The sequence below is a fragment of the Lissotriton helveticus genome, chromosome 11 (assembly GCF_964261635.1).
Source record: "Lissotriton helveticus chromosome 11, aLisHel1.1, whole genome shotgun sequence".
Taxonomy (NCBI): Eukaryota; Metazoa; Chordata; class Amphibia; order Caudata; family Salamandridae; genus Lissotriton; species Lissotriton helveticus.
Window position 1 is genome coordinate 1,051,970,319 of NC_136072.1, and position 19,708 is coordinate 1,051,990,026.

Genomic DNA, 19,708 nt, shown 5'->3' on the forward strand with positions numbered 1-19,708 from the left:
GGACACAACCTATTCAAGTGTTAATAGGGCTGTTCCCAGCTCCACCCTCCCATCTTCCCAGTGCTCGCACCAGTAGCTCGGTGGAAGCAGACAGAGAAAGTTACGTCTCCCGCTCCCTGTCATGATGATCGCGAAGCTGGCGGCGTTTATTTAATCACATAGTCTCCAACCGGCTGGTGGAGACTCTAAGGAATTCTTTACATTGTCCCAGACCACAACCGCTCAGTGTGTGATTACAGATTCCGAATTCACCCAGATCCTTTACCTTTCATTCCATAGGAATCCTCTTCGATTAATTTCGTCTGTCAACCATTGCTCATCTATCCTTTGTCCTGATGAAGACCCTCCCTTGACGCATCTTAACCACTTGGATGCTAAGGTGTTTTATGGCTTTCCATGTAATTTCCATTGAAGTCAATGGAAACTCCATGACGAGCTGGGCTCGTCATGAGCGTCGAAGGGGTTAAGCTGCGCTAGTTCCTAGGGTCGAAACATCGACGTTGCAGTCACGCTAGTCTACGCAGTAGCACAGGCCCCAACACAAAGTCATTCTTGGGTCGTGTATTCATGCATTGAGAACAGTGGACAGTATTACATTACTATTGTTGTCCCTAAGTGTTGCCTATTTGTATAATATATGTATAGCACATTTTTCACATATCACCACAAAGTCCCTATTTGCACTTTATTATCCTACTTTGTATTGTTATATTGACAGCCATGTTCAGTAATTTATGTACAATACAAAACATTTTGTGGTGTGTTAAAACAGTACAGTTTGGTTTTCCAGTAGGGACGTTGAACCTTCCATAAAAAATCATAGTTACTTCACAAAAAATCAAATGTTGTGGATACAGTGATTTCTCTTGTACAAAGCAATTGACACATTCCCGACAGAACCACTTCTTTATATATCATACATACCCAGGTTCTAAGGGACACAGGGTCACCCCATTTCTTTAAATGGTGACGGTCCATCCAGCACAACTAAGCTCTCTATTGTGTGTGGCTGTCTGGGAGGAATGCATAAAGCCCAACTGCCAACTACACCTGGTCATGTGAACCAGACAGCTGCATGCACTAAATGGCTAAGGCAGGATAATGCTAACTTTCTAAAAGTGGCATTTTTAAAGTTGTAATTTAAAAACCCACTTCACCATGAGTGAGGATCTTTCATTACATTTCCAAGGACACCAAACATGAACTACATACCTGCTCCCATTTGGAAATGATCACTTATTAAATGTAATAAGGTAACTCCAATGTTAATCTTTGAGATAGGTAGGCTTGCAGTAGTGAAAACAAAGTTAAGAGTTTTACACTACCATAACACATAAAACTAAAAAGTACTTCTCCAACTTTTTAAATACATTGCACCCTGCCCTCTGTGCTGTCCAGGTCCACCCCTTGGGGGTGACTGAAATGTATTAAATAGGCTTGGCAAAAGGTTTATTAAGCCAAGTCGACATGGACATTTTAAAAAAGCACACACAGGCTGCAATGGCAGACCTGAGACCTGTTTAAAGTGCTACTTAAGTGGGTGACGCAATCAGTACGGAAGTCCTACTAGTTGCATTTAATTTACAGGCCCTGGGCACAAGTAGTGCCACTTTAATAGGGACTTACAAGTAAATTGAATATGCCAGTTGGGTATAAGACAAGCACAAGCATTTTAGCACTGGTTAGCAGTGGTAAAGTGTGCAGAGTCCTAAAGTCAGCAAAAATGAAGTCAGCAAAGCTGACGGCAAAAGTTGGGGAAAGGCCACGCCAAGGATTCTAGGTTTAACACTTATCAAGGCACTTTAGTTACATTTTATTCCTTTAAAACAAAACAGCTTAAAGTTAGAGCAATTGTAAACTATTCTCAATACTTAAGCTAGTTAGATTTGCTTTTTTGTTTAAAATTCTGTTCTCTACATAGGTTAGTTGTACCATTGTAAAAGAGGATTTTTTCCGAAAGAAAATCTTTTGATAAAAGTATTTCAGGACCTAGCATTAAGGTAGAGTTATTCAATATTCATTAATTCTTTAAAGATTCATTTGACAGAAGCCCAGGATTAGAAGTAAGTAACTTTAATTGGGATGTTATTTTCTCTTTCCCTCTGTTTTAAAAATGTTTTAAAGTGAGCCATATAAAATAGAAATTTTGAAGACTATTCAAATATTACAGTACATTAAAATAGAGCTATTTTACTCAGTATATTTCCTGTTTCCTTACACATAAGAACTCCACGTGTAAATTTTTTGTTTTGGCTTGATTGATAGCTTAATGTTACTGGTCATCTCTGTCTAATTACATTGCATAAGAAGATTGGTAATTGAAACTCTGCACTGGCAGTTTCGAGAGTAAACTTGTACAGGAAGTGTTATATACATCTTTTAGTCTAGTGGTTGTCAGTGGGCACAGTTATTCATGTTACATCGTATGCAAGACTGCAACACTGAAAGTATCAATTAGATTGTTGTCCCTTCTACGCTGTTAAATCAGGTCCATGGTATGACCAATATCTGCAGAAAATGATCCTTGTACTTTTAACAGTTTTGTTTACTAACTGCGATAAGGCATAGAATTCTCACACATTTCAATATTTTACTCCAGAAATATTAATTCCTTAACACATTGGGTCAAATAAACATTACATTAATTTATGAATAGTGTGACAGGATCCATTTCTTCTATTTTTTGTGTTTCAGTGGAAAACTGGTATCCCCAAAATGGAAGAATTTCAAAGGCTTAAAACTTCAGTGGCGAGACAAGATCCGTTTGAATAATGCTATCTGGAGGGCTTGGTATATGCAGTGTAAGTATTAGAATTCCACTGTAGTGGTATATTTATTGCTACTTGCTTAAATTCCTTCTCTGAGTTACGATTATGAATGCCAATTATGACATGTCAAGTCATATTTTGCCATTTAAACCACTAGGAATTTGAAAGTAGGCTTGTTGTTTACGTAGTAGTTAATTTTGTAAGTCTTAATGTTCTCTACACATTGGCTTCTGAAATTCATAGATCACGTAATCTGCAGCATGAAAACATAATCAGTATTCAGATATTGAATATCCCTACCCATATTGTAGATCCCATAAAAAGAAATCTCTTTGGGGCCCATCAGTCCTCAATCAAACAGCAGAACGGCATATCTGCACTTCGTGACCCAAAATATTTTTGTCATTCCCTTCCCAAGAAAGTTTAGTGGCACATACTTTTTCCTTCAAAATTGAACCCAAATTGTGCTAGATATAGTTGAAAAAGCTAGATCTTAAATTGTGGCCTGGATTCCGTGAACACCATGACTCTGTCCATTGGAACAATAATCATGATGTGCTGCCATACTTAGATATGTATCACTGACTTCTCAGGAGATTGCGAGGCACCCCTCATGGTCATGCTCTAGGCAGCGTGTGCATATTTGATGAGAAAGAAACCCCTTCTAGGAACGCTTCAAAACAGCAGAGGTATCGCCTACTTGCTTGCTTGTCTGGTCTTCCTCAGAATGAGAGTCTTGTCAATAGTATGGAGAGTTTTGGACTACTTTAGGGCACAAACCTCACAGCAGTGACAACCTTCACAGCCATCCAAGCAGATCGAAGGGTCCTTTTGAGGCAGAGGTGGATCCTGGGGATCACAATCACCAATGGTAGCAAAAAATCAATACCCTTCCCCCCGCCCATCCTTTTCCTGCTCTGTTTCTGCCTCAGAACCTGTCTGACCCTTCTACATAATGTACACCTGGAGGGGACAGGTGACATTTTACACTTTTCCACCATTTGAGAAACTGTCACAAAGGATCACGGGGTCTTCAAGCTAATTGGCACGAGCTCTCTCTTTTTCTTATGGACTGCCCCCCTTTCGCTAGGGTGTGTTCTACGACATATTCCTCTATTTAAGACTGGATTGCACCCCAGTGGCTGAAATTAATTCAAGCAATCCACCAATCTCTTTTTGCTTTCCACTGTGCAAAGCCCTAAGTGCAGACGTGGGTCCCATGTTAACTGTGCCATAGGACTCAAGCTGCACTCTGCTGATGAGACCCAAATTGGATGAAACTGTGTCCCTATTCAGAGGGGGCTTGGTCTGGCAGTTTTGGCATGGCTATTCTGGTAGGAGCAGGACCAAGACTGATTTGCCTATGGCTACTACCTGTCTGAGGCTTATTGGTGGGCAAAATAATCATGGATTAGACAGCGGCCCAGAGTAATTACTTGTAACTAAGAATAATTTAAGACAAATAGCCCATCACTTTTTTTGTTTTCCTTAATTTCAGAGGTGGAAGGTCATGTCCTACTGAACAAAGGAGCCATAGTTGGGATGCCTCGGGTAAAAAAGATTTACTACATTTTACTACGTTTACTTCCTAGTTCCCAAAAAGGATCCCGCAACAGTCTGAGACGTATCTTCAAACTTAATCCCTTGAAAACTTGTGTAGGCCTCAGGACAAATTCAAGAGGCTGCCCCAGAGCCAAGTTCTGCCGGCCCTCAATGTAGGGGATTGTCTGGCATCCCTGGATCTTCAGTACACCTATTTTCACTTGCTGATTAGCGCCCCCAAAAGTCAACACCCGTGGTTTACATTGGGGTTTCGGCACAATCAGTACATTTTCCTACTGTTTGGACTGATGACTGCACATTACTCTTAATGAAAGTGCTGGCAGTTGTGATCGTTTCACAAAGGCGGCCATGGGTCCATGTATTCTCACTCTTGGATAACAGGCTAGGAAAGGTTGAGTATCCAGCACTAGACAAAGAACACCATCAGCGCCTGATGAAGGTCCTGTCATATCGAAGGTGCAGCAGATCCAGATCCTACATTTATTGCTACATGCTTCAATTCCTTCTCTGCTAATAATATTAATCGGTGAGGAGATTCTGACACGCCAATCTGTTGGCACTCAGTATTTGGCTTACTCCTCCTCTGTACGGGGTAGGCCTGTCTTCAAAGCAGAATGGTCAGGTCCTCAATCTCAGTTCCCAAATGAGTCCTTTTGTCTTCCTGCTTTAGTTCTGGACGTCATTCTGGCTTCCAGGAAACTCACTATAAAATGCATTCATGCAGGTTTCTGACACAAGTTTGTTGAATAGTGCATGTTGATAGATTGGAATTTAGTCTCATCTTCGCAACATTCTATGATTTACACTGTCTCTTGCTTGAGAGTGTTTTGCAGTGGCTATGGTTTAGTTATGTGCAGGTGCGTAACTCTGGCCCCTGCAGCTCTTGCGGCGCAGGAGGGCACCAACCTAAAGGCCAACGTATAGCTAAGAGACTTGTAGGCTCCTCACTGCTCATCACATTCTGCGCAGGGTGTGGGGGTTATCATTTCACAATACAGCACAGATTTTTTGGCTTCCTTATCCACTTTCATGCATCTTCCTGAACAGCCGTCCTTGTTAAGATCGCCACTAGTGCTGCATTTTCTAAAGCTTTTGCTTACCTTGTTTCCTCCTAATCCATGTATTTCTTCTCAGTGAGATTTGAATCTTGCGTTGACAGTTGTCATTACATCCACATTTGAGCCAATGCACAGTTGCCTGGTTTGAATTTTCACTCTGAAGACTGTTTTATTGGTCGTAGTGACTTCAACCTGACGAGTCAGAGAACTTCAGGTCCTCTCATCTCGTCCTCCTTTGACATTGTGTCTACATGAATAAGTTAGTCCTCCGTACATGTCCATCTTTTCTACAGAAGGTTATATCTGTCTTACGTTTCGGCCAGTCTAACACATCTTTCTTCCTGCCCTCCTAATCCAAATAAGGAAGAGGTGCATTGCCGTACACCAGACCGCAGACATCCAGTATCCTACTACAACGGCTGCCTTTGAAAAGACAGAGTGGATGATCAGAACCTTGTAGGCTTCACTGGAGCTGAGAAGGGCAAGGCAATGACCAAACACATCCTTACACTTTGGGTCGTCATCTGTTGGGTATCCAGACCTTTTATACCTCTGGAGGGCATTGGTGCTATTGGGACTGAAAAGCCCATTGTATGGTGATGAATGTCTGTCCCTTCCCTGAGTGCCCCAACTGTAATGATGATTGGATCACTGCTGCTGGTTTTGTGTGGTGGTTGTTGTCATGGGTGAACACAGATTATGAGTGTTTGCCATGACATAGGCCTGTCTCACGGATTGTGGTCTTTTTGGATCGGGAGATGCGCCCAAAGCAGTACCCCGATTGTGGTGAAAGGTTACTGCCTTTACCAGGAGTTAAGCCGCATGAACGTGGTGGGGCAACATACACTATATTGATCAGGCCTTTTGATCTGTGTCACTTGAGTGAGGCCTACAGGGTCATTCTTTTAAAGTTCTGCTGCTGTGTGCTTAACTCACACTTGGCCTACATCAGTTTGGTGTGGGATGCTGTGAATGACACAATACAGAAATAGTGCAGTGAGTGTGTGTGGTATATGCATATGCTGGTGTTTGTGTGCCTGTGAATGCTACAATACATGAATGATATATTACTGTTCAGTGCTTGTATATAATATGCATGTGCTGGTTGTGTTTACCTGTGAATGATTCAATACATGGATAATGTTGGGTTCCATTTTGGGAGACGCAGAGCTAGCTGGAGTAACATGAGGAGGTAGAGAAATCCCCCCAGACAGTTTTGTGTATTGCTGCATTCCTGTGCACTGGGTGGGACACACTAGAGGAAAGAGAGCCAGACTTGTTAGTACACTTCAAATGGTGCTTTATGATTTAGAGAAAGGTCACTGGGAAGGGGTCTGGGTACATCTCAGGAAGGAGATGGGGCTAAGAGAATCGTAAAGAGTAGCACTGAGGCCCTGGCATAACCTTTTGATACACATATCATTGCAGCTGACATCCAGGTGTGAACCTCTCCTCTAGTCACTCCCACGGCTGTGTTGCGCAGCTATCAGATTTGGATTTGCTCGTGCTTGGACAGACTGCTTTCTGGAGGAAGCAGACTGCTAACATAAACTTCAAAAACCCAGACTCTAAATGATATTTGGTGTCTGGAAATGGACTATAGGAAAGCAAGTTTGAGGCCCCTACAATTTTCAACATTCACGCAGCCAGTCAGACTGTGTGAGGAGAAGCCCTGCAAGATTTCTGCCTGTGACCAGGACTAGAGGCCATGGCCTGCCAGTCTCCCAGCTGGGTATGGGGACATCACCCAGACATTCCAAGATCACCTGCCCCTGTATCATGGAGCACCAGTGTCTGCCTGCTTGTTAAGACTAGTGTGTCCTATAAGGAAGAGGAAAGTGCTGGAGGGAGCGAGGTCCAGTGGGGAATCCTGCCGATTGGATCCCTGTAGTGAGGTGTGAGGAGACAGATTCTGTATCGATTGAGTCATTTCTCATTTGCAGGTAAGTGTCATCGACCCCCACATATGCCAGAGGAGGACTGCTGTGAAGAGTGCTGCCGTGCCGATAGGGCCACAGACCGTGTGGAGCTAAGGTGGTGACTCCCATATGCCAGGTGGGGCTACTGTGAAGATTGCTGCTGCGCCAATCAGGTCGTAGTCCATGTACAGAGTGGTGTCTGTGACCCCATATGCCAAAGGGGCCACTGGGACAAGGCAAGGGGCATGATCTGGTCAAGACCTGCCTCATGAGGAGGAGGCGGCTGCCGTTATGACCAATCCCCCCTTTTCTGGCTTCCTCTGCAATATCGTCAGTGAGACCCTGTTCCGGCCAACATCCCTTATCAACTCCTGCTGCAGTTTATCTAGATCCGTCAACCAAGAGGGTGAGCATATTCATTTTAGACAATGCTAGGGGCAGTTTCAAATAGCGCCTTAAGGGATCTCACCACTGGCTTCAGATTGCCATCAAGTAAGTCCTCCTCAATGTGGAAAATCTGTATTCCTAAGTATTTGAAGGAGCAGGAGGACTAGGCCTGGTCTCCAGACAGGCCCTCAGGGCATTGTTGTTCACTCACCATGGGAAAAATATGAGTTTTTGTTTTGGTCGGTCTGAGACCCGCCAAAACAGAGTAACCCTCGCCCGTGTCACCCTACTACTTCCATCCCCCAAGTACAGCAGTAAGTCGTTGGCTTAGAGGGAAATAATATGATCACTTTCCCCAATATGCATGCCATGGCGGAACCCTTGTTGTCTAAAGAGATCTGCTAGTGGCTTAATGGCCAGAGCAAACAGGAGCAGGGACAACAAACATCCCTGTCTAGCACCCCTGTGAGCGTTATATTAATTGAATATCAGTGCGAGTATAATAATCTCACCCATCTGATCCATCCCTCCTCAATCCCATCTGCACCATCATTACATATAAAAAAGTCCCATCCCACCAACTCGAATTCCTTTTCCAGGTCAACTGACACTACGAGGGCTTCTGGATAAAGGTCTCTGTCAGGGTGATGCATGACATGAAATAACCCACGAAGATTGCTTTAGGTAGATCTGGTTGGTATAAAACCATTTTGGTCATTGTGTGTAGGGACCGATATATAAGGCAAAAGTCACATTGCTAAGGCTTTGCTCTGGATCTTAACATCTGTGTTCAACATAGAGAGGGGGCAGAACTGAAGTGCGTGCACCTGGGGGTTTTGTCTTTGGGAGGGGGATAACCAGAGCATCCCTAGTGGAAGCCGGTAGCACGCCCCTGGTCAATGCCACCGCATACATTGCCTCCAGCTTAGGCGCTATGGACTGTGCGAAGGCAGAATAACATTTCCCTGGATGCCATCCGGTCCCGGGGTCTTCCCAGTGGCCATCTCCGCAATAGCCGCTCTCACGTCCTGCACCGTTACCAGTCACCCAAGACCTTCCCACAATGCAGAATCTAGTGCCCTTAGTGTCAGGAACTCAGCTATATATTCCAATGAATGCAGTTGAGGTTCCCCATTCAGCGTCTTTAAGTATTCGCCTCATTAATTGCCTTGAGAGAGTACAATACTGTCCCCTCCGCTGACGTGATCTGGGTGATGGGTGAACTCTTGGATTCTGGGTGTACCAACCTTGCAAACTGCCTACCTGTTCTGCCTCCCTCTTCATGCACTCGTGACTGGTATTCACACCGATCTAGGCACCTTAGCCGTTGTAGGGCCCTATTATAGGCACCTCTCGTATCCTCTAGTTGTTTGTGCCGTGGTGTCAGCCGACAGTTTGGCACCCTGAGCTTGCAGGCTATTCGCCAGCGTGACAAATTCTCCCATAAGTTCCTTTCTCATCCCTACCGCCTGCCACAAGCAGTGCCCCCTCACCACCATCTTAAATGCCTCCCACTCTATCATCGGAGAGCTGGCCGCACACTGATTTTATTGGAAATACTTGGAGATGGCCACCTGCATTGAGTCCCTAAAGCATGTATCCTCAAGGAGGGCAGGGCTAAGCCACCAAGAAGAATTAACCGTGGGCTCTGCTGAAGGGTGAAGGCACAGCAGTAGTGGGTTGTGGTCAGATAAAGTACGTCCCAGATATTCAGTGTCTGTCGCATTGGTGCTTAGGCCGGCAGAACAGACAAACATACCTAATCTAGTGTGCAAACTGTAAAGGTGGTAATAGTAGGAATGGTCTCTCAGTATGGTGTGTTGTACTCTCCAAATGTCCACCAGTTCCTACAGCTCCAACCAGCGTACCGCATAGTGAAGGTGTCAACCTATCTAAATCTATAGCGCCCTCACAATTGAAGTCGCCGCTAAAGAAGAGATTGTTTGTACCCATAGATGAGAGGGGCAGGGATAGAGTCCTGTGATATTGAAGCTGGTCCTGGTTCAGGGCATAAACGCTCCCCAGCGTGAGCACCCTACCCATGTCTGGTCCCAATGTCCTCAGGATCGAGCGATGCAATAAGGGTTCCACCTCTCGACAGCCCCTGGGTCTGATTGAGAACAGACTCACAGAAGTGGTCAAGCGAGGGATATAAGGAAGGGTAGGAAGGGAGCAGCGGGGAGAGGAAGCTGAAATGAGAACAAGGCACTTATGAGTCAAGCACAGACCTAAACTGAATACAAGCAAGCAAGGCAAACAAGGAACAAACAATTATATCATTCTATGAATGTCCCATTACCTGGAAAGAGGGAAGAAGTGGCTTTGCCTGGCAATCAGAAGTGTAGAACGTATCTCAGATCTATAATACAAGGACCTGGAAGTTATAACCTTGAACCCAAAGTACATTCACTTAATAAACAGTTGTAGGATATACACGTACCAAATGATCTAGCTGTTAAGGCTTCAACAGAGGGCAAATGGTAATTAGCCAGCCAGGCGAAGCTCATAAACCCCCTGTTGTAATGTCACAAAAAAAACATAGAAAACAGTAGTTATTCTTCCGTTATCAGCAGTAGACTTCTGGTTACCTTCACCAGAATACTGGCTCCGAAATAGTACATTAGCCCTACATGAGTGGACTGCTGATTTCGCAGGACACCGTAATCCAGACGGTGAGAAACCCTTGCTTCAAGGTTTCGCAAAACAGATAACAAAGAGATGTGTCTCTCAACAACAGAATCCAAATGTCAAGGACCCCTACTGAATGGGCATTTTGTGAAACAGTCTCAAGGAATTAGAACAAAGATCAATATGCGCATGAACCAAGTCTTGCATAGAATCCAGGCAGTAACCACCACCTAGTAGTGTAAGCACTCACAGCGGGAGTGCACGACACCCGCTAGAAAGGAAAAACAGTCTCCGCTTTAAGCCTCAGTGGAGACAAGTAACTTGAGCCTCAGCCGAGGACTCCCCGAGCTCAAACGAGCTCCGTGACCAAATTCAGAAGGCTCGGACCGAGCACACGCAAAGAAGCCAAAACAAGGAAGAACACCAGAAAGGATACGCTGGATACGTGGGAATACAATCCTACCGTGTCTTCGCTCCGTAACAGAATCAACGGCGAGGTTTCTCCGTCCCCGCTCTGTCTTGTTGATTTCCGCGTGTGACGTCATCAGCCAGAGGCGTCGCACGCGTACCTGGAATCATGGGAGATGTAGTTTGTACGGTACACAGAACATGTCTCAAGGCAGTGTTCGAGACTGCCCTCCTCCGTGGGACGCGACAACCCAACAATCTACCCTTCACCTTTACATATACACCTTCCGGGTCAACAATTGAGTGTTCTACCTCGAAGGACGTGCAAGCCCTAACCCACACCAGTACACCCGTCAAGAATGCGGAGTAGGAGGTGGCATATAATTGGCCGCCACCTATTCCGCAACTGGGCTCCCTCCTCCAATGTGAGGTTGTTCTCTTGTACCATTACTATATGCGCCCCCCCTGGGGTTAATGTACGATTAATTTTATGGCACTTGGCCGCTGTCACCATCCCTCGTATGTTCCAGGACAGTAGTTTCACCTCATGGTACAACTGTCTTGTGAGTGACAAGTAACAATCTACTCGGCCTCACAGACCCACCCCCACCTCAGGCCCCCCCCATTCTAAATGAGTGCCATGGTGGGCCCCCAGACGATTGCCATACACCCCAAACAAGTAACTCCCTATTCCCAGAGCAGCCTTGCAAGTGCTGACCACCCAAACCTGTAAACTAAAAACATTAGGAGTAGATGGTCTCGCCTAGTTTCCCTAGTGGGGACAATCTGGTCAGGTGTATGCTATAAGACATTAGACCTGTGTCTCCCCCATCAGTCCATCACTCAAAGAGATTGTGTCATCTACAGTATGGCCTGTGGCCCTAGACCAAAAGAATGTCTCACCCATCTATCTTGAGGCCGGAGTTCGCCCCCCAGTTCCCCCTGCGGAGGCAAAACAAAGTCCCACATTTCCCATCTTACCGCTGGCCGGCCCCAACCACCCATACAGGAGTCAAATCAGTTTGTCCTCTGATCCCAGTTTCTAAGTGTCCCGTTCTATAGTCCGAGGACCCGTCTGTACCTCTCTCTACTGTCTAGGTTGACATAACCTCCGCCACTGCAGCATGGTTTTCCTGGCGAAGCTGTAACCTTCTTTGAGCCTGTCTGCTGGCCGCCGCGGGGCTGTCCCGCGGCTGCGGAGGCGGTGCACCGGTCTTATATGCCTCCAACTAGAACCATACAGCTCCGGGGTATCACACAAGTGGGTCCAGGTGTATTCGAAGCTTGGCTGGGTACATTAAGGAGTACTGGATGCCTTCCTCTCGCAGGGCCTTTTTCACCTCCAGGAATTAAGCCTGCTGGGCTTGCACTTTCGCTGTGAAGTCTGTGAAGATCCATACTTTACTACTGTCGATCACATATGGGCACGTGGTTCGAGCGTTTTGGATTATAATATCCCGGTCCCTGTAGTGTCTGCAATGGCAGCCACCACCTTGTCCAGGTGCGTATGTATCGATAGGTCAGCAGCGCCCAGCTCTGTCCTTTCGGGCCCCGTGATGGTTTGGGAGGGTTCACCTCCCTCCAGTGATGCACTCCCCTGCTTCAGTCTCGACTTGCCCATTGCTGTTGTCATCTCCACCCCCGCTTCCTACACAGGATAGTCCCAGCTAGGTTCCCCACCTTCGAATATCAGTCATGCAACCACGTGGGGCTGCACCTATCCAGCCATACTCACACCATGTGCAACTCGGCACCAGTAACCGTGTCGGTCGCGGTATTCACAACAGTCCCCACTGTGGCCCCGCTCACCTGCTACCTGCCTTGTGGCCACCGGTATCTCCCTCTGTGGGCGCTGTGGCCCAGTAGTGCCCCAGAGAAGGGCGCAGAGTCTTTTTTCTTCAGCACTTCTGACCCGCCCATGGTGTTATAAACACTTCACTCCTTCCTCAACACTTAACCAGTTCTTTCACCGGGTCCCGTCATGTTTCTGTCCAACCTGTAACCCACCAGGGTCTCTTCCATAGTTGCAGCCGGGCCCGACATGTCCCCTCTACCCCACTTGTCACGGCCCACTCCTATTCTCTGCTCCGTGGTCCCCTCCGTCCATCCAGAGATTTTCGGTCCTCCCGGCCTTCACTCAGTCACCTTCGACAGGCTCTCCAGGCTGCCCGGTCAAATCGCATTTGTGCTACACTCTACGGAGTGTATGCGGTTTGTTCTGTACTGCACACATTTTGCCATGTTTGCATTATAGCCACAACCCCAAAACTCCTCCTGTTCTAATATCAGTCACTTGATCTTTTCCATCTGGTCCAATATGGTATGGTGCAAGAGGACAGACACATTTCTGGAGAGAGAGTGTTCAATTCCCCAACTCAGAATGTTTATTTATTTAATTATTTATTTGAGTTTTATATAGCGCTAGCTAGACCCAAGGGTATCCGAGTGCTTTACAACATTATCACAGGTAAGATAAATTAACACAGTAATATGTACAGTGAGTCAAGACACATCGCAGAGTATCTTCGTAAAGAGCACATTGTCCTCCGTAAGATATGTTAACATAGTAGGGTGTATTGTGTCTCATTACGCTTCACAGAAATGTCGTCTTAGAAAGCACCATGACTCTTGGCGACATTAATGAGGTAAGGTCTTTATGTCAAAGTGTCTGCGTGCTGCTGTAGGCAGGCTTAGTTGGTTAGGCTTTAGCTTTCCATATCTTGGGCGCATTTCCTGCGAAGGAGTGAGATGCGTTTTTATGATTGTGAGTTTTCAGAGGGAAAAGGAGTTGAGTGTTGGTATTCATTAGGCTTCTTGTCTGACCGGCCTTCTGGAGTTTTGAGGCCAGGTAGGAGGGATTTCATGTGTGCAGCGCTTTTTTGTTAGGGTTATGGTTGACAGCATCAATAGCTTTTAACCATTCTGTTATTTGGGGGTTCTTCTCCTTTTTGGAGATGAGGAGGATTTCTGTCTTGTCTTGGTTTATTTTCAAGTGGTTGTGTGATAACCAGTGCTGGACTTCTCTCAGAGGGTCATTCAGATCTGAATGTCTTCAGTGGAGGAGGTATCCAGATAGATATGTGTATCGTCAGCATAGAGGTGGAAGGGAATGTTTTTCTTTTAGTATGGTGGTAAGTGGTTCCATATAGATATTGAAAAGCTGCGGCGAGAGAACTGGTCCTTGTGGGACACCCCTGCTAACAGGGAGTAGGTCTGGTGAAAAGTTTTTGATTTTTATTCTTTGGGTGCGGTTTTGTAGAAAAGAGGTAAACCATTGTAAGATCCCCCTCTTCTGCTCCAACCCTTTCTTGAAGTGTCTTAATGAGAAGTTTGTGGTCAACCATGTCAAAGGCTGCCGGTCGGTCCAGGAGTATGAGTAGGCAACATTGGCCTGTGTCAAGAGATTTGTGCATATCGTCTATTAGATTTAGGATCGCGGTCTCTGTGCTGCATCCTTTTCTGAAACCCGATTGGTGGGGGCCAAGAAGGTTGGTGCTGTCCAGTTGTTGAGTAAGTTGGAGGAGAACACATCCTTCCAGGATTTTCGCTAGGAGAGGGAGGTTGGAGATGGGTCTGAAGTTGTTCAGATCGTTTGGAATTGGAAATCATTTAATTATATCTGCTTGAGAGATTGGATTGAAAGATTTCAATAGGTTTGCGGGGTGCTTGGGAGTGGTCTCTTCTGTCTCTGGGGGCAATTTACTGGCGGGGGGACTACGGAGTTCTATCTTGGTGATTTTGCCATTGAAGAAATTGGCAAAGTTATCGCATAAGTCTTTGGAGGCTGCAGCTAATGTCGAAGTGGGTTTGAAAGTTTGTTGCCTAATGAGATTGAAGAGTTCTTTGGGCCAGTTGTTAGCATTGCCAAGGGCATTTACAAAAGAAAGAAGATTTTTTGTTCATTATGTGTTTTTTATATTTCCCACATCTAGATAGTATGTTCCTGTCTCTTTTTAGTTTCAGGGGGCTATTTGGTCCATAACGGAGGTCATAGTAGAGTTATAGTGAGAGGTGAGTTCTGTTGTTGAGAGCTAGCCGTTGTGGATGGGGAGGAGGAAGTTTACCCTTTCCTCCAGGTCTTCAAGGGGAATCTGACTTAGATGTATTGCCCGGCAGGGGGTATTGCGAACGTGGCTCGCACCGGATCATTTGGTTGATGTGGAAGAGAATGATATGGTGATCAGACCAGTCAACAGGCAAGGTGTGGTTGATGGAGACTAAATCTGGTTGAACAGTAATGGCATCCAGGATTGAGCCTGTTTTGGGTTTTCTCAGTGCAGTGTTGGGTGAGGATGTAGTTGATTAGGAGATCGTTTAGGGTTTTGATTAGCGTGTTGTTTTTTCATTGCAGTGTAGATTGAGGTCGCCTAGAATTATGATGTTGGAGTCACGGAGTGAGTAGTGAGTTATCAGGTCAGAGAGGTGATCTCCAAATGAGGCAGTGTTTCCGGGCGGATGGTAGAGGAGATGGCAGAGGGTATCCGTCACGGGGATGTTGTTCTTGTGTATGATTGCAATACCTCCGCCTCGTTGTTTTTTTCTAGATGATTGCGAAGCGCGGGGGCACAAGCATGTCCATAGTTGAGAGGGAGATCTCGTTCAGCCATGTTTCGGTGATGAACGTGTTATCTATGTTGTGGGTGAGGATGGTCTCAGCCAATTCTGTAGCCTGTTTGGTGGCCGATCTGCAGTTAATGAGTTAACCCTCCGTTTTGGGTTTTTTCTTTAGGAGGGCCTTGGGGATATTGATGAGGAAGACTGGGGGTCTGTCTTGAGGATCTGGGGGAGCGGTCTCTTCCAAATCCAGTGATTACCTGGATCTTGGATCTGGGGCAGTAGTGGATGTGTCATACGAGGAGGCAAGATCCATCGCTTCACTCGGACACATTGCGGCTCTTGTTCTTTTGGGTCTTATTGTCTGGTTTAGCTGGGGGTTGTGGTCCAGCTGAGCTGTTTGGTCTTTTGAGGCCTTGTGTGATTTGGAGTTGGTGAGTGTGGATTTCGGAAATGGGAGTTTGTTCGGCTTTCTTGGTGTGGTGAGGTTCCGTAAGATTTCGGTGAGGCCCAGTATTACCGTTTTTAGATGACTTTCCAGCAGGGCAAGTCTCTGGGTCCTCTCTATGGAGGACAGGGTGGGGGCATCCTGGGAGGCCGTTGTGGCTCTTGTTCTTTTGGGTCTTTGTGTCTGTTTAAGAATGCCTCTTTGTGTGCCTATACCAAAACTGCTATCTCCTTGTTTTTTCAAGTAAAGTGTTTGCTTCATCACTGGAATTTAACTTACTAATTGGAATGTCCACTCTAGGGATAAACCAAACTGATTTTATGTTTTTTGTTTTATGTGAGCCAGCTTGGTTGTCACTGCAGTTAATCAGAGGAGAGAACCTTTGCTTAGAATGGTAGCCCTACCATCACAAATTTAGTTGGGTGTGACTATCAAAATAGAGTTCAAATAGCACTAGATTGAGATTCCCTTTACACTAAATGTGTATTTTTAATGGTGGTTATACCAAAATACATTTATTTATTTATATATTTGAAAAGTTTTATAAAGCGCGAACATGACCCTTGCAGGTATCCGAGCGCTGTACAAAGAGGTGAGAGCATGAATAAACTTAGTACATTGTACAACACTGTCGGGAGTAAAACAATCAAGGTCAGGGACTGGTTAGAGGGCCTGCTAGATCTGTTTCAGACGAGCCATAGAGTGCAAACAAATTCCTGTAACATACAGCAAAACAATCATAAAGTGACTCAGAACAACATAGTAAAATAAATGACCAACCTAGCTAATATAGTTTCGGAGGGGCTCTGGCATAAAATAACAATTTACCAAACTTAGCATAAAATAGATCAAGCACAACATGTTAGAAACATTGTCAGATCGGTAACAGGGTGACTTGAGAAAGAGAACAAGTTGATGCAGTTAAGGTTCACATAGGAAAAGCTATTTGGCCTGTTTCTTGAAAGAGGCAGTGGAAGAATTGGCTCTGATCTCGGGAGGAAGAGCGTGCCAAATTCTATGAGCAAGACCAGTGAAGGAACGTTTGTACGTACTTTTCTTTTTGAATTTGGGAGGTTTCAAGAGAAGGGGGAACGTACTTCTTAAGTTCCGAGCCAGACAGAACAAGCTTGTTCGCCAGATAGGCTGGAGTATTGTAATGCAAAGCTTTATGTGTTAGGCACTTTACTTTAAAACGTATCCTAGCATCAATAGAAAGCCATTTAAGTTGCAAAAGGTCAGGTGTAAGGTGATCGCGTTTTTGGAGCCTGTGATGAGCCTGGCCGATGCGTTGAGAGTGGCCAAGCTCGCTTTAGGAAGCCCCGCACGGGTCACCAGACCATATTCCAGCCTCGAGATCACCAGGGATTGTACTGCAGGCCAAATGTCTTCAGGCAGAAGAAAAGGCTTGATTTCCTTAAGGGTGTTAAAATGAAAGTTGCCACCCCCAATAGTAGTACTGATGTGAGCTTGCATATTAAGGTACTAGCTGTACCCGGCCACACGTTGCTGTGGCACAGTCTGGTTAAATGGCAGAGAAAGAAAAGAGTAAGCACATTTCTAATTTGTTTGATTTCACAATGCTTGTGGGTATACAATATGTTTTTGTGAATATCGTCTCTATGCGTCCCTTGTAGTTGTTGCGCAGCAAGCAAATCGATTGGGTCTGTTCGGCTTTCAATTAAAAACACGCGTGTATTGGACACGCGCGTATTCGAATCCAACGTTGTGTATATATAAGCACACGCTTAATCGAATCCAACGTTGTGTCAAAATTTCAAAGCAATCTGTGAACAACTTTCGGAGATTTAAGATTTTGAACAAACGAACATTTAAATTTGTATGTGTCTGTTCGGGCTTTCGATTAAAAACACGCACATATTCGACACGCGAGTATTGGAATCCAATGTTGTGTATATAAAAACACGGACGTATTCTAATCCAACATTGTATCAAAATTTCAAAGCAATCGGTGAAGTATTTTCGGAGATTTGCGATTTTGAACAAACAAACATTTACATTTTTATTAATATAGATTTGTCCAGGGTAATGCCTAACGATTTAGCGGAGTCAACCATGTGAGGGGTGCAGTTTAGGGCTGTGAGTTGTTTCAGCCAGTCCAGGATAGGTGCAGAGTGGTTTGTGGGGGGCAATCAGCAGGAATTCAGTTTTGAGAGTATTCAACAAAAGATGGTTCTGGGCTAACCATTGTTTAGTTTGTGAGAGAGCCGCATTTAAAGTTTTAATGTAATCCGGAGAGATTTTCAAGTAAAGTTGCGTGACATTCGCGTACATGTGTTAATGAATGTTAGAATGGTTCAGAATGACAGTAAGTGGTTCCATAAAAAAGTTGAAGAGTGCGGATCCTTGCTGCACGTCAATTGTGACCGGTGTACTGGATGCAAGGGAATGGTTGAGTTTAATCCTTTGTGCGCGGTTTTGTAAGAAAGAGGCAAACCACTTTAGGACCGGGCCCGAGAGACCCATCCTATGTTGATGAAGATTAATCAAGTTTTCATGTTTGATGGTGTCGAAAGCAGAGAATAGGTTAAGAAGGATCAATGAGACAAGGAACATTTTGATATAGGGATTTTAGGGCGTCCTACACAATGTGAGTTCGTGCAGTTTCAGTACTATACCCTGCTCTGAAACCGGATAGATAGAGGTCAAGTAGTTGAAATTTCTCTATATGGTTGCAGATCTGCTTGTGGACGCGTTCCTCGAGCACTTTGGCTACAGTCATGATGCTGGTGAAAGGCCGGAAGTTGTTAGGATCAGGTAAATCAGTGTTGGGCTTCTTAGGGATGGGAGTGACTTTCCCAATTTTGAGGCAGTCAGGGATGCTCACCTGCAGGAGAGATTCATGAATGATCCTCGACCAAAGAGGTAGAATGGCCGAATTGACGTCTCAAAACAAGTTAGCAGGCAGTAGATCGCTGAAGTGTTTGGCCGGTTTTAGAGTTGCCATATCGCGGAGTAGCTCTGTGAAGTCTCGCAGGCTAAAGGAATTCTAAGAGGCGTTGTTTTTGGGAGAACAACCAACTGGTATACATTTTGTCTGGTGGTTCAAAGTTATATCGCAATCTTAGTCTATTGTCATGCCGGGTCTTCCACTCTGTTTCCACCAGAGACCTTGACCATACTGATTTATTCCCATGATTCATATCCGTTATAAAAGCACTATCCCTAAATGGTTTCCTCCTTGTTAATATTTTAAATACAGAGAAGGATGAGTCAAGTTTTACATAAGTTCCCATGTTGAACTCCGGTATTATTATACCCCTGTGTACTTATTGTACATTGCATGTCCTGGTTTATCCCCAGTACATTAACAGCCATCGATCTTGCCCCTGCCATTACTCGGGCTTAGAGACAGGATTCAAATCCTGTTCAAGCTTGATCTATTTTTAAGAGAATTCAGAGGTCTGAGAACAGGTTTATTTCTTTTGGCAAAGTATTGCTCCTTGGCTGTCTCTTTGCTTGCTGTACTTCAGGGAAACCTCATCAAGAATTATAGAAGTGACCTCCAGTCTGATACATGCTTTCACTGCACTAAAAGATGTTTTTTGTGTTTTTTACTTTAAGCAAAAATTGAGAAGACGTCCTGTCACCTTGAGGCTGGTTCCAAATTACTCGTTTTTGGTTTAGATTTATCTTCATCTTCAGCTGGTCTTCTTGATGATTTGAAGGTGTGACTACTATAAGGATCAAGATTAAAAGGATCTTTATTTTGATCTGCCCACCTGCAAATAAATCTTGTTAGACATCCACTTGATCTTCTACCTTTTTGTCTATATTAACTAAATTGATGACCATCGTCTGTAAAATATCAAATTGTAACTCCATTTTTAAAAAATGGTGTTGAAGCACCTCATCAAAACATTGTAACAAAGCACGGAGGCCTAATTGCAATATGACTGCCTTCAATAGGGGGATCCTATTGAGAAAAATGAGAAAATACTGGTACCTTTTCATCCA

General features: G+C 44.8%; 1 protein-coding gene across 4 annotated transcripts in view; it reads left to right on the forward strand.

Moving 5' to 3' along the window:
* Positions 1-19,708, forward strand: part of MLXIP (MLX interacting protein) — a 1,607,115-nt gene that overhangs the window by 320,000 nt on the left and 1,267,407 nt on the right. For all 4 annotated transcript variants that reach the window (XR_013602573.1, XM_078667550.1, XM_078667551.1 and 1 more), the window contains one exon: positions 2,695-2,801. Coding sequence is in view for 3 of the 4 variants with exons in the window: in XM_078667550.1 (XP_078523676.1) it covers positions 2,695-2,801 (107 nt within the window). In the remaining variant the exon portion in view is untranslated. The remainder of the gene's footprint in view (positions 1-2,694; positions 2,802-19,708) is intronic.